At 54.3% G+C, this 13289-nt stretch overlaps 7 protein-coding genes across 7 annotated transcripts; 5 read left to right on the top strand and 2 right to left on the bottom strand.

The window, feature by feature from the left end:
- Positions 1 to 303: 303 nt before the first annotated feature.
- SNOG_07410 (hypothetical protein) lies at positions 304 to 820 on the top strand (the record flags this gene model as incomplete). Its single annotated transcript, XM_001797692.1, has 2 exons — positions 304 to 633; positions 683 to 820. 2 exons carry the CDS (start codon positions 304 to 306, stop codon positions 818 to 820), a joined length of 468 nt encoding a protein of 155 aa, XP_001797744.1.
- Positions 821 to 1238: 418 nt separating this feature from the next.
- SNOG_20083 (hypothetical protein) lies at positions 1239 to 2029 on the top strand (the record flags this gene model as incomplete). Its single annotated transcript, XM_001797693.1, has 3 exons — positions 1239 to 1470; positions 1575 to 1658; positions 1769 to 2029. Coding segments are annotated over exons 1-3 (560 nt in total), but the record flags the coding sequence as incomplete, so codon positions are not given.
- A 51-nt stretch (positions 2030 to 2080) lies between these two features.
- Positions 2081 to 2799, top strand: SNOG_07412 (hypothetical protein). Its single transcript, XM_001797694.1, has 4 exons — positions 2081 to 2234; positions 2357 to 2469; positions 2531 to 2594; positions 2643 to 2799. Exons 1-2 carry the CDS (start codon positions 2161 to 2163, stop codon positions 2439 to 2441), a joined length of 159 nt encoding a protein of 52 aa, XP_001797746.1. The 5' UTR covers positions 2081 to 2160; the 3' UTR covers positions 2442 to 2469; positions 2531 to 2594; positions 2643 to 2799.
- A 321-nt stretch (positions 2800 to 3120) lies between these two features.
- SNOG_07413 (hypothetical protein) lies at positions 3121 to 6177 on the bottom strand (the record flags this gene model as incomplete). Its single annotated transcript, XM_001797695.1, has 8 exons — positions 3121 to 4745; positions 4796 to 4987; positions 5106 to 5252; positions 5302 to 5394; positions 5444 to 5623; positions 5672 to 5754; positions 5804 to 6007; positions 6060 to 6177. 8 exons carry the CDS (start codon positions 6175 to 6177, stop codon positions 3306 to 3308), a joined length of 2457 nt encoding a protein of 818 aa, XP_001797747.1. The 3' UTR covers positions 3121 to 3305.
- Positions 6178 to 6420: 243 nt separating this feature from the next.
- Positions 6421 to 6803, bottom strand: SNOG_07414 (hypothetical protein; the record flags this gene model as incomplete). The annotated part of the gene is made up of 2 exons (XM_001797696.1): positions 6421 to 6659; positions 6692 to 6803. The coding sequence occupies 2 exons, from the start codon at positions 6801 to 6803 to the stop codon at positions 6421 to 6423; spliced, it is 351 nt and encodes a 116-aa protein (XP_001797748.1).
- Positions 6804 to 7497: 694 nt separating this feature from the next.
- On the top strand, positions 7498 to 7911 carry SNOG_07415 (hypothetical protein; the record flags this gene model as incomplete). The annotated part of the gene is made up of 2 exons (XM_001797697.1): positions 7498 to 7684; positions 7730 to 7911. The coding sequence occupies 2 exons, from the start codon at positions 7498 to 7500 to the stop codon at positions 7909 to 7911; spliced, it is 369 nt and encodes a 122-aa protein (XP_001797749.1).
- Positions 7912 to 11927: 4016 nt separating this feature from the next.
- SNOG_07416 (hypothetical protein) lies at positions 11928 to 12533 on the top strand (the record flags this gene model as incomplete). The annotated part of the gene is made up of 4 exons (XM_001797698.1): positions 11928 to 11951; positions 12011 to 12334; positions 12382 to 12409; positions 12463 to 12533. The coding sequence occupies 4 exons, from the start codon at positions 11928 to 11930 to the stop codon at positions 12531 to 12533; spliced, it is 447 nt and encodes a 148-aa protein (XP_001797750.1).
- Between the last annotated feature and the right edge of the window lie 756 nt (positions 12534 to 13289).

The raw sequence follows: 13289 nt of genomic DNA on the forward strand, positions 1-13289 counted from the left end.
TATTAGCGATTGGTGAGTGCCTGACAAACAAAATCTTGGGGGAAGAAAGGAAATCTTGAAGAGCGTGTGTCGGAGATATTTACGTCGAAGCAACCGTGTCCGCAATGTGTCAATGGTGAGCTGGAGAGCAAGGCAGCGATGCTGCTTCTACCCAGAGCATCCACCTGTCCTTCCCTGGACATCATCGCCTTGGCAAGTGGGTCCGCTACCATCGTCTCGCCTACCGACACGTGATATCGAATTCTCAGCCCAACCACGCGCTCGCATCACTTTCACGGCAACACTCCCTTGTCGCTTCTCGCAATGTCAAATCTCTCGGATAAGTCGCGGCTTAAAGCCACTGTCTTCGTCGGCGGTCTCGATCAGGCGGTAACACAGCAGACTCTCTACCACGCCTTCCTACCGTTTGGCGACATTGTCGAAGTCAACCTACCGAAACCGGACTTGCCCGGCGCAAAAGAGGAGCACAGAGGATTTGGATATGTCGAGTTTGAGACTGCCACCGATGCAAACGATGCCATCGACAACATGGACCGAAGCGAACTCTACGGCCAGGTCATCAAAGTAGCAAATGCGAAGCCCCAGAAGGATGCAAATGAAGGTCTCGGCAGCAAGACAGCAGTGTGGGAGCAGGTATGTTTTGCTGTTAATTACGTTGGTGTCGACTACTAATGTCGTGTAGGAGGGCTGGCTGGCGAAGCATGCTGTCACCGAAGAAGATCGACAGGCGACTGAGCAGGTGCAAGAAGAATCGAATGGACCCATGGACCCCATGCAGGGGCTGGAGGGTCTTGATGAAGCTGGTCCAAAGCCTGCGTAAAGGGTTATTCACGGCTCCAGGCTCGGTGTAGCGAAGCAGCAACATGGTGTTCAGGCGTAGCGTTTTTCATTAGATACCACGGATCTATTCGGAATCATTTTGGCAACCTCAATCAGTTTTCGCTCGTGCCAAGATTTTGTTTTGTCTAGAACGTCTGCTTCCTTGGTCAAGCTGCGGTATTGTTCGGTCACGTTACGTGCCATGTACGCTCTGCAGATGATCGCAGCGTCGAATTTACTGCAGATGCACCCAACAGCTTCTGCAAGTTAAGTAGACTATAGCTCTCCACGATCTAGAAATATAGTCTCGGCGGTATTGCCAGAGACACAGCAAGTGAGACGATCACTTTCACGTATCACCGCATCCCACCGTATCACCCCACATTCTCAAGCACATCACCAGCATACTCCCAGCTACAGTACCAAAGAAAACTTGATGCTTGATTCTGAACTGCGACATGTTCATGTCCACTCGATATGTTTATACACATGTGCTCGCGGAGCATCTATCCCCCTTCGCTCCTCAAATTGCCCAATTCAATTCCCCTCGATACGCTTATTCGTGCTTGCCTTGCCTCTTGAGGCGAAGCGTCTTGTCGACCCAGAGCTTGCGGACCAGCGAGACGGCGGCCATGACGACGGCGACGCTGTGTTCGTTGTTAGATATTGTAAGTAAACCCCTCGGTACGTGGAAATTCACCCGAGGACGAGAACTGCGCGACAACGTTAGCATAAACGTATACAAGCGAGATCAGAGCGAAACGTACTCAAAGGCCAGATCTCAGTGGGGATGTTCTTGAGCTGGCGGATGCGCTGGGAAACAGTGTGTGCTATGCGACGTGTCAGTGGGGGGTCTGCGGCGCGGTGGCAAGGCCAATTGACGTACCGCCGTGCTCCTCCTTCTATTATTCGGATTAGCAAGTTTTTCAGATCTTCAGGTAGTGTAAAGACGTACGGGAACCGGGCTGCGCAGGCGCAAAGTCTCCCTCATGACGAGCTGCGGACTGGCCCTCATGAACGCCTGCTGCGTCGGGCGCATCATCATCATGCGCGTAGGCTGCATAGCCAGGACCCTCGTAGCCTTGAACATGATTGCTTTCGGTGTGGAGTGGAGATGTGTCTGCTATTGTAGTTATTGTCGTGAATGCAATACAATCGCTTCGCTCGTCAACTCGCAGCTCGAACGGACCGGAAAAAGCCGAGTCGCTAATTGGCCTGCGGGCTGTGCCAAGAGCGAGGTCAGACCATCGTTGCCCGTCGACTTCACCTCGTCACTGCAAAGCTACCACCCCCCATTGTCGCCACACCAACACCGAGCACAACACACAAACACCCGCAAATATGTCTGACAACGAGAACAACGAGGGCGGCGAGGGCGAGATGGTCACCAAGCCCTTCAAGTTCGTGACAGGTGAGTTTTACATCCCCACGACAAAGGACAATGAGCTAATCACCCCACGCCACAGCTGGTACGCCTACCTCCTACATCTGCCTGAAAAGATGCGCTGGTTTCGCGACGGATTGACTGACGATACAGGCTTCGACGCGCGCTTCCCCAACCAGAACCAGACCAAGCACTGCTGGCAGAACTACGTAGACTACCACAAGTGCATCATCGCTAAGGGCGAGGACTTTGCTCCCTGCCGCCAGGTGCGCCCTCCCAGTCTCTCCGACCACAATCACAAGTGCCAGGGGCTAACGCAGTGGACAGTTCATGTTGGCATACCGGTCCCTTTGCCCCAGCGGCTGGACTACACGATGGGACGAGCAGCGCGGTAAGTTGGCGTGTAGACGAGGGGGGTTCATTGGCTGACAAGGGACAGAGGCCGGAATCTTCCCCCACAGACTCGACCAGTAGATAGCGATTGCGAGAGAGGGATGGAATGGACGGGTTTGGAGGGGATATTAGAGTCTGGCATTGGTGGCGCAGAGAACGTGTATCATATCTATCGACAATGGCAATACAGCTCTGATTCACGGATTTTTCTCCTCATGCTCGTGCTCGTGACTTGTGTTGATGATGACAAGGCATGTGTTGGTCGGTCCACATGTGCAGATAAGAAGACAGAAATATCCGCAACGACATTGTCACTGGCCTTTATGGTCCGGTCATGCTCTCGCTGCGAAGCTCTGCATTAATCTCGCGAACCAGAGCACACAACTGATCACACTTCACATGTAGCGGGTGCACTCTCAATCTTTGCAATTTATGATTATGATTTATCAAACTACTGCTACTGCTATCAAGCAACAGACCACTTGAAGGAAAAATATACATAGTCCAGTCCAATTTTCACAAACCCCCAACAGTAAGAGAGACATTGAGCTCATCTCGGATAAAGAAAAACACTGAATAGGAAAGATAGCTGCTGAAAATATCTTGGTGCAGCCCGCCTCTATTGGTGATAGGTGCAGGCCTTGCACAGGGGAGCCCAGAACTGGTGCTACAACGAGGAAACATTCTACGACCAATTGAGATAGTCTTCCTAAGACTTCTGCTCGACTGGTGTGGGGGCGTGAGATGTGCCGTTGGTGGCGGCGGCGGCGCGCGGGCTGCCGCGCTCGGACGTTGGCGCGGGTGCCTTCGTGTCTTCTCCTTCGTCATCGTAGTTCTCATCAACATCCATGTGGCGCGCTGCCGGCTCGTGCTGCTCAGGTCTCTCTTGCTTTGGGGTTTCCGACATGCGGGGAGGGGGTGGCGCCGCAGTGTTGGATGGTAGGGAAGGCGGATGGTGAGCGGCTTCAGACGGGTGGTAGCCGTCGTTGAAGCGGCGTGCATCTGGAGTGCCATGTGGGCTGTGACGCGCAACCTGGGGCGACGGCATCGGATGTGGGGGAGTCGGACGACGGCTGTGTGGCTCCTCAAGCTTTTGGCGCTTCTCCTCGTTCTGAGGAGGCTTGGTGCTGGTGTGGTCATTCTCTTCCCACTCGCGGTGTCGCTTGGGTGGGGCGGTAGGAGGGCGGTCATCCCGGTCCCGAGCCGCAGCTTCTGCAGCGACCATCGCAGATGCTGGCGGGGGAGCGCCGCTCGCAATGCCGCTGCTGGCAGAGGAGTCAGGGTGATGCTGGTATGGTCCTTGATATCCGTTACGTGGTGAGGTTGGGCGGTTTTCAACGATTGGTCGAACCTCAGGTGGTGGGCTGGCAGGACGCCCGAAAGGAGGAGGCCCTTGAGTTGGACCCTGACCTGGTGGGCCACCCAGTCCGGTGGGTGGCGGTGGTGGAGGTGGAGGCACGCTGCCTGCCTGGGGACCGTAGTTGGGATTGGAGATACGGTTAGGCTGGGGTGGCAGCTGATGGTGCGGCGGAGGAGGTGCCTGCGCCTGAACCGGCTGGGGGGTAAGCTGTGGCGGAGGAGCATGGTAAGGACTTGGGGCGACGTGGTGGGTCTTTGGCGAGGGCGACATGCCGCGACGCATGGGTCCAGGACCTGGAGGTGGAGGGCCGACAGGACCAGAAGGTCCAGGACCGTTCGTTGGTGGACGAGGAGGCTCTGCGTAGGACCTTGGAGCCTCCTGTCTGGGGCTGACAGGCCTTTGAGGAGCGTGTTGCGTCGGAGGACGAATACCATCACGTTGCTCATATGGGTTCAGCTGCTGAGGTGGTAGCCCGGGCTCGCGGATCTGAGCCAATGGTCGATCCCATCCAGCGCCACCTAGAGCTGGTGGAGCCGGGCCCTGAGGTGGCTGTTGGGGTTGAGGAGCGCCCCACTGAGGAGCAGCTGGTCCATGTACGGATGCAGGCTGGTAAGCTTGAGGGTGGATATCGCGAGGAACAGGAGCAGCGCCGTTAGGGGCAGCAGCAGACGATTGACCATTCTGAAGAAGCTGCAGGCGAGCTTTGATGTGGACGTTTGACGGATCGAGATCAGCGGCACGCTGGTAAGCGTCAAGCGCATCTGCCGTCTGGTTGTTGCAAGATTCGTACTGAGCCATATTAGCGGTATGTTCAGGGTGGCGGCCCGTCAAGTACTTACCAAGGTACCAAGGTCATACCAAACCTCGGAGATGTTGGGATTCAATCGAATAGCGCGGGAGTACGCGTCAAGCGCATCACGGTACTGGTTGATCTGGTAGTACAACACTCCAATGCTGCACCAGAAAGTTGGGTTGCGACCGTCACGGTACACAGCCTGTTGATAAGCTTCGTACGCCTTGGGGTACTTTTGCTGTGACATGTAACACCGGCCCAGAAGGTACCAACTTTGTGCATCGGTTTGGTCTAAAACAACGTTAGCCACACGCAGATCATCTATCCGGGGTACAGGAAAACCCACCCGACGCCACCGACTTCTCAAGGTATTCGATAGCCTGCTCCTGGCTGGTGTAGTTGGTGCTCTGCTGGTGGTGTAACCAGCCTAGCTGCTGAAGAACCTTGGCGTGGTTGGGGTCACGTTCAAGAACCCGACGGTATGCGCCCTTTGCTGCTTCGAACTGCGACATGATCAGCCGCGGGAATGTCAATTGGTCGAGTAAGACATACCTCTTTCTGTTGTTCGTACACGTGACCGACCTGGAACCAAATGTCCTCCTCGGTCAACGGGCGAGGCGGATTGGTGACGATGTACTTGAAGCACTGTAGCTAGGTTAGCCAAATCCAGGGTTCGTCATCAGCAATTACTTACATCCAAACTCTGGTTGAATTTCTGCTGTTGCTTGTAAATTATGCCCAGGCGGAAATAAATCTCGTTGGCCTTCTCAAAAGTTGGCTCCATGCGCATGACTTGCGAGAACGCCTCTTCGGCATGCTCAAGGGAGCCATAGCGATCGTAAAGAATACCAATGCCATACCAGAGCTTGGGTTCCTATGTGGCATCAGTATGGATTGTTGCAACAGAGTTCTGGAAACATACCTTTGGATCGGACAGGTGATACAAAGCTTGCTGATAAGCAGAATATGCCTGCTGCAGGTCGTCCATCATCAGGTAGCAATGGCCTGCAAGGTTAGAAAGTCTCTCGCAGCGCGCGACGTGTAAAGAACTTACCGAGACTGCCCCAGACATCGCCGTTGGCGGGGTCGACCTTCAAGATTGTGCGCAAGTACTCGACAGCGGCAGGGAAGGCATCCTTGGTGCGCAAGATACATGCGATGCCGACCATGGCTGGCACAGACCATTGATTGAACTTGAGCGCCTGCTCATAGCATTGCATGGCGCCATCGTAGTCATTCATCTGCTCCGACAGAGAGCCTGTGCGAGGTCAGTCAGCTAGCCAATGTTATACTGGATGTTCTCTACATACCCATCTGTGTCCAGACGGCCTCTGTCAGCTGGGCGAGGTATTGCGAAGGTGTTTTTGGCGGGTTCGCGTGCGGTGGGTGTGCCGTTGACCTGCGCATGTGCTGGATGAGGGCCGCCATGGTGTGGAGGTATGCCAGTGGTAGGCGAAGGCTGCTGGTGGGCGGCCATGGTGGTGATTCGTGATGCAATGCCCGCCGAGAGCGATACGCGCTATTCGAACAAGGACGCGACAGTTAGTTCCAAAGCTCTCCAGGCTCGAGACGACTGTGACGTCGCTGGTTAGCCTCGCATGGCAGAAATCACACGTCGGACGTGCAAGCAATAGAGGCGACCTACTATCAAGCCTCGTGGTGGTCGCGGGCCTACTTGGAGGTGCAGGCGTGGGGAGAGAACGCGGAGAACGACAGCAGGGCGCAGAGGAACACCGAGAAGGTGGACCCGAGCACGAACAGACGAAGTGTCTGTAATGCGACGGTGTTACGGCTGATGATGCGGCCGGGCGCTGTGATGGTCGGTCGTGAGAGGAAGCCTGGTGTAGACAGAATGGGAGCGAAGAGGCCAAAGACGCGAGCGAAGGACGAAGGGGCAGGGCGGTCCAACGCTCCTCATGTCAAGCAACCTCAGAACCCTAACCCACCTCTCGCTTTAGCGCGATCCAGGATGAAGTGTGGTCAAGAATCCGTGCGGGTGCCGTGGGTCCTCCATCCTTGTAGCGCCAAACCCCGTAGCGCCAGCCACCGAGCATGGATGCCGCAGTCTTGTGCGACCCGTTGACAGCAAATTGCCAGCCCTCCCGCTAAAACCTCGCGAGTCGGTCCTCGGTCGTGCCTTCCTCAGCCTGTGGTACGCCGCGCCTGCCTGTTCGAGCCTTTGTCATCAAATCCTGCCCCCATAGTGGAGGTTGGAGATCTTCGTTCAGAAATTGGGCTATATCTGCATCGTAATAATGCGGCCAACACCGTCAGGATGTATTATTGAAACAATGCACTTCGCAAAACGTCCCGTCGTCGGTGCCAGAGCCGTCTGTCCTACCTACTTGCGCTGCACCACAGCATCCACGCCTCACATCCCACCTCCACCAGTTCCTTGCACTGCACCACATCCAGATGAAACTGTCCTCCCATGGTGCATCTGCATACTTACTTTCCTGATTTTACAGATTGAGAAGTTCAAAAAGTTCAAGGTTTCCGCTGCGGGTCCGTCGCCGGATCGAGCAAGGCGATTCCGCACCGTTCGTCCCAGGTTTGTATCGGCTCCGCGCTTCGTTCCTCAAGGATGAAGGGTAGTGCCGCCGCATCGCATCATCCAGCTGGATGCGCATCAAACCATGCTATTCCAGCACCAAACTACATTGTTGTCCAGCGAACTTTTGCAACACGCGATGAAGCTCCCCACGCAGCCTCAGTCATATCATTTGCTTACTTTTTCTTCTCTGCGCCATGGGTAATTCAAGCGATCGCGCGTTCATCGCCAACAGGCTGCCGTCTGCGTCCTGCGACTGGCTGAGGCTTCATCAAGCTGATGGGGAGGCGTTGGCGGTTACCGCACCCCCAACCACTCGCATTCTCTACAAGGCGGAATGCTCAGCTGCACAATTATTCGCCGGCAGCACCGCCTTCTCACTAGGTATGGCGTCCAGGCATCGCGAGCTTCATCACTCTCAAGAAAAAGGGGCCATGACCTCTCCTTCATCTATCCGCATAGCGCAGATCCCACGGCACTATGCCGCACACATACACCCACATGTTGTGTGCTGCACTACCGACGGCCTCGCCAAAGGCTGGCGCATCGAGGCAAACGGCGCCTTGCAGCGCTTGACGGGACAAAGACTGGTGTTACGCACGAGGCAATGATCCGCGATGGGCATCGCCAAGAAACACACGTCTCCTCCACATCCTCGCATCACTGAAGCTTCCGGTGCTCTGCTTAGCTCGCCTGGGCGTACATCCGTGCAGTGACGCAGCCTCCACTCCCGCCTCGTCGGCAGAAAGCTCGTGTCACAACCAATCCAACCCTGTCGCAGCCCTCAATCTGACAACAGCCGGCTTTGCTGTATCTGTTGGCGCGCATGAGCACCGAACTGGGATGGTGCTGCGCCAGCTGCAGCGGCCAGCCGACGTGCCTGGCCCTCGACGAAGCTTCGGGCCCTTGACCGATGATTGCGCCCACTTGGTCTGCTTGGCAGTTCTGCAGCCGGGTCGTGACGAGAGGCGCATCTGTCGATTCCCTTTCGGGCGCTGACTCTCCACCGAGGTAGCATGACCGAAAAAGAACAAGAGACCCGCCGCTAGAAGAAGCCACAAAAAGCCTGGGCGGAGCTGGGGTCCCTTCCAACCGCCGCCACGTGAAACCTTGCTCCAGAGTTGGTGCAAAGCCACACCAGTGGAGCCAGGGAGGGCCTGCGCGTCATCAGTGCCGTGCCGGCTCAAGCGAGGCCTGCTAAGGGCCCTATTCTACGGTGACACGAATCCTAATGTCATGTGACTCGGTGCCGTTTTCGCAGCCTCCCCATTAAAAGTCTCGAGAATTGAACACCGCGTGGTAATGTGTGCTCACGAACAGGATGTTGGGCTACACACGCTTGTAAGAAGGTTTGCTGACATGCGCAGATATAGCGCGACGGCCGACCGGCATGACGCGAAACGCGCCGATGAACTGTCGCATCGTTTCATCGTGTCAGAGCGGACGTCAAGGCGCAGATCCCCATCGATCCCGCTGCCTGAATTGTCCTTGTTCCGACAGCAACCCGTGCGCCCTGCCCGGTTTGCATAACATCTCCCTTGACCACTTGCCGATGCGACAAGATTTATGAAGCCTCGCTTCAGGCCATCCGCGAATAATCATTCGATTGTTTTCTTTGGTGTTTGTCATCTGCCAGGCTCTATCATGGAATTCTGCTGCCTACAGACATTCAACCCTAGAAAAGCAGCCAATCCGCCAGCAACTCTCACGAATGATCACGTGGAGACTATTAGGGTGTGCGAAGCGCTCCTAGTATTACTCCGCATTTGCATCAAGGCTGCGCGCAGTGGGTTGAAGAGCTCTATCCATACGTGCCGAGATGAAAACACGCGCCATTCCGTTCGAGTCCAGAAGTCTGGCAAGCAAGCAACTTCAAACAACATGTTCTGTGCCACGACTGCTCGTATCCACTATAACAGCAAACAGAATTCACATCCGGGCTTGAACACAATCGGTCCCTGCTCCTTGCACGCCCACTCTCCCTACCCCGAATTAGCCAGCACCCACATTTCCAGGATTTCGGGACGTGCTGACTACACCAGGTTTCGGCTACTTTATCGCGCCCCTCACCTGCTACATATCCGAACGTTACGCGACAGCTGCAAAATAATGCTTGTGCTCCTGCACCAATGCATGCACGGTAATTTGTATCTGGCGCTTGGCAGCTATGTCGTATGACGCTGGGGAAGCAGCCAGGCCATGCTTGCCCCATTTACATTATCGCAATCAACGTTTCGTCTGGCGCTGGATCCACGGCTCTGCGGCTTGATATACTCTACCCACCCCTCGTGCGACGCTTTCCCGGAGGCTTGTTGCGCTAATGCGGCCGATCGACGGACCCTGTGTGGGTGAGGTGATCTTCAGTGGTTGCGGTCTGCCGTTGGCGGACACGGCTTTTGCATGACGATGCGATGGAGCTGGTCTTTTAGCTGATCAGCACCAGATCTTGTCTTATGAGCCTTGCTTCGAGCCTGCCATTGTGGACAACAACGGGGGTGCATGCGACCCAACTGATTCGCCACAGCGGCGGGAAGCCGCAAGCTTCTCCCCGCCTCTCGCTTCGCTGCATCAACACCCTCATTCGCAGTGTTACACCGAGGGCTCCGGAATGACGTTCGCCTACCGCGGGTATATGCGCAGCGATCTCAATCCGACCAAGAGGAAGTTGCGCTGGATTAAAAGCAGCAGAGCAATTAAAGATCCCTGTTAAGATCCAGCGTCGAACAGACCGGGCGCGGCGTTGAGGCTGCCACGTTCTCAGCGACGCCAATGAAATCACCTCCGCGCTTGGGCAACTTGGCGTGGTGTTCTCATTGAGGTGCTACAGGCAAGTACCTTGCCGCTTACATCGATGCACTACACCAACTTTTTTTGTTTGTGTCGAACTACAAGCAGCTTCATCGTGTCAAGGGCATCGGCATACCTGCCTGTGGCCGTGATAATGATGCGCGCGCAGCGCTGTCAGTCCCAATTCAGCCCGAACACGCTAGTAAACTAGTACCTGAGAGACATAAGCACTACTACGAACTCCTCCCAGCCCTGGGGATTACTGCATTAGAACGGTAGCAGTGGAAAGTTCCGGGTCGTATGACTTCTTTTCGAATTGACAGCTTCATTGTCTTCGCAGCTGTGCAAACACTAGATTGCATGCCCGACGAGAGCCAAAGAATAATCATTCTCACAATGATCTCGTCTTTCGCGACGTAGTTATATATGTGTGCCTTCACTTTATTCTCTTTCCTGCAACAATTGCAGTCTCACAGGGCAGATAGTAAGTACAGAGGAACCTACAGCGCAAAGTATCCTTATTATTTCTGTCTACACCACTATCTGTCCTTTCGTATGCTGCATACCTAGATGGTCGATCTGACGGCACCAAGACACCCAATAGGTCATGCTGTGAACCACATACCCAGCGGTCTTTCATGATTTCGATATGCGCATGGCTTGGAGGTTACTAGGTAGGAGGAACGTACTCTGCGTCGTTGCTGCCGTTGCTGTCGTCCTCAATGCTGCGTGTGGTGAGGATTTGGCCTTGTATACTTTGCATTCCTTTGGAACATCTGGGGAAGGCTTCCTCGGAGACGGCGTATAGAGAACTACTTATAACGCTGTGGTTTACCACAAACGCGATGTTGCCGGTGATTGCCTTGTGATTTGTCAGTACACTATTTGATGTTTGGGCATCCTGGGTAAGGCTTCCTTAGAGACGACATCGAGATGCATGTAGACCACTTTACGGTGTGGTAGCATCGCGATGCCCTGGGATGAAATATTTACCTCGTGATTTGTCGGTACAGTCTTTGGCAGTTTGCTCTTCGAGGAAGGCTTGCTCACCAGATATTAGCGTGAGCTGAGCACCCCGTATATTCACTCAGTGTACTATTAGAGAGCAGCTGCTGTCTGATATGTGAGCCTGAATAAACTCAATGGCTTATAAGTACCATGGGAGGCTCTGAGAATGTATTGAAGAGAGACAGGGTGATGTAGCTCTTGGATGGTTTTCAGAGGCAGAGTAAATGAAGTATTGCAGGTACTAGTGTCCTTAGACAACAAATGAGCTATGACCGTGATACTACGATGACTAGCTCTTGTGCGCGTTGAGATTGCTCGCGTTGAAAGTGCTACTATGAGTGCCTGTAGGGGTGGACAAACTGGTATCTATTTGAGTTGTTTTGTACGCGATCTCAGGACATGTCACTACGAATGGCCTTCCACGTTACCATCCTACAATCTGTACTACTCATTCGAATACACGAAGATCGCTTGACGAAAGAAGTTTTGGCGCTGTGAACACTACATTTACTGACGACGACAGAATGCAACAGCAGACAGCAGATCCTAAAGCCTAAAGATATATACAGCGTCGTGCCGATACAACCAAAGCCTAGCAATACGGTTCATAGCTTTCGGCTATTTCATGTACCTGTTCACATTCTTTCATAGGTGATAATCTGTGGTGTTCTCCTTGTGGAATTGGCAGCATCCGTCAACGTTGCGCTACAGCCCTACCGCAAGCGAGCCGCGTCTACGTCACAGGCCCCAACTTCACCTTCAGAGCTGTCAGACCACAAACTATACACCACCCCACGCGCAATTGAACCACACCACCACCACCGCAGCAATCATGTTCAAACGAATCTTCGGAGAGGTATGTGGTGCAGCTACTCGAGATCTTGGAGCGAATAATGTACTGACGCCCATAAACAGCACGGCGCGAAGAATGTCGTAACCCTCTTTCACAAGCCCAGCAGCGAGGCATCGATCCGCGTTCACACCATGCTCAAGCAGGCCAACGCACAAGCAGTTTCTCATGCGACAGAAGACCAAGCTGCTGCTCACGACGCGCAGAACAAGGCGGAGAGGACCGAGTTCGAGCTCGACGTAACGGAGGCACCGCCAACCAGCGACCAGCTCAAGACGATCCTGGAATACCTCGGTGGCTCTCCAAGCAAGGTCATTGAGGGGGCTTCGGACGAGTCGGACGCAATGAGGCGACTCAAGGCGGACGGTAACACATTCAAGAGGCCTTTGGTAAGTCTCTGCTGCTTGTCAACATGGACCGAAACTGACTGTCGTAGGTGGTGGACTGGAATCAAGGCAAAGCAGGTATGTCGAAATTAATTTGGACTGCTCTATCTACTTCAACTAACCTGTCGCAGTGGTTGGAGACAGCGAGTCCGAAATCATGAAGCTGGTGCGAGCCATCCCTAAGGAGACTGGCAAGGCGTGAATAGGATTGTTTAGCATGCACCATACCCCACTCATATGAATTTGCTTTCCATTCATGTAGTACTTCGCTTTCCCAGTCGCGCGGTGGTTGTACAAACGGCAGGACGGCTTCCCTGCCGCACCGAGACACATGTCGCTAAGCGACGGGTGGCTGCACATGGCCAAAGCCTGGTCTTCTTGTTGAGATTGTAAAACGCGTGCAGGAGAATTTTCTATTGTGATATGTTTGTTGTAACTCCCACCTCCTCTGTCTTCCTGTTCCGGCATCCGTACTTTCACGGTGACTGCCCTTTCCAGTCTTTCTCTCCTTCACCGTTACTAAGAGCATGGGAGCGGACGCGATACTCTCTGTACTGCGCTATATGAGTGCTCGGCGGCCAGAAGCAACGCGTTTGTATTGGTTGCCGTGGTGTCCATATCAACCTCAACACCAGCTGCCCCACTAAAAAGCGCCGCCAAGAGGTTGCTCTTCCCTTCGCAAGCCCCGCAAACGTTGCGAGTTGTTGATTTGTTTCTCTCACCTGCGCTCAATCTCTTCAATTGCATCAGAAAGACCTTTTCTCTGGCGTTGCGGCGTCATACGGCTTCGGCTTTCTCGTGAGCTTCTACAACTGAACTTTCCTCCCCTGCCTCGCGATCACCGCGCGCAATCGCACCTTCCTCCTCAATTGAGCTGTACGCACAATCATGTCTGATTTGGCAGCGCCGTCCCCATCTGACTCGGATGTGGCAGCGACTACGCGTATAGATCAGTCAC

Source organism: Parastagonospora nodorum, assembly GCF_000146915.1.
Source record: "Parastagonospora nodorum SN15 chromosome Unknown scaffold_11, whole genome shotgun sequence".
Lineage (NCBI taxonomy): Eukaryota > Fungi > Ascomycota > Dothideomycetes > Pleosporales > Phaeosphaeriaceae > Parastagonospora > Parastagonospora nodorum.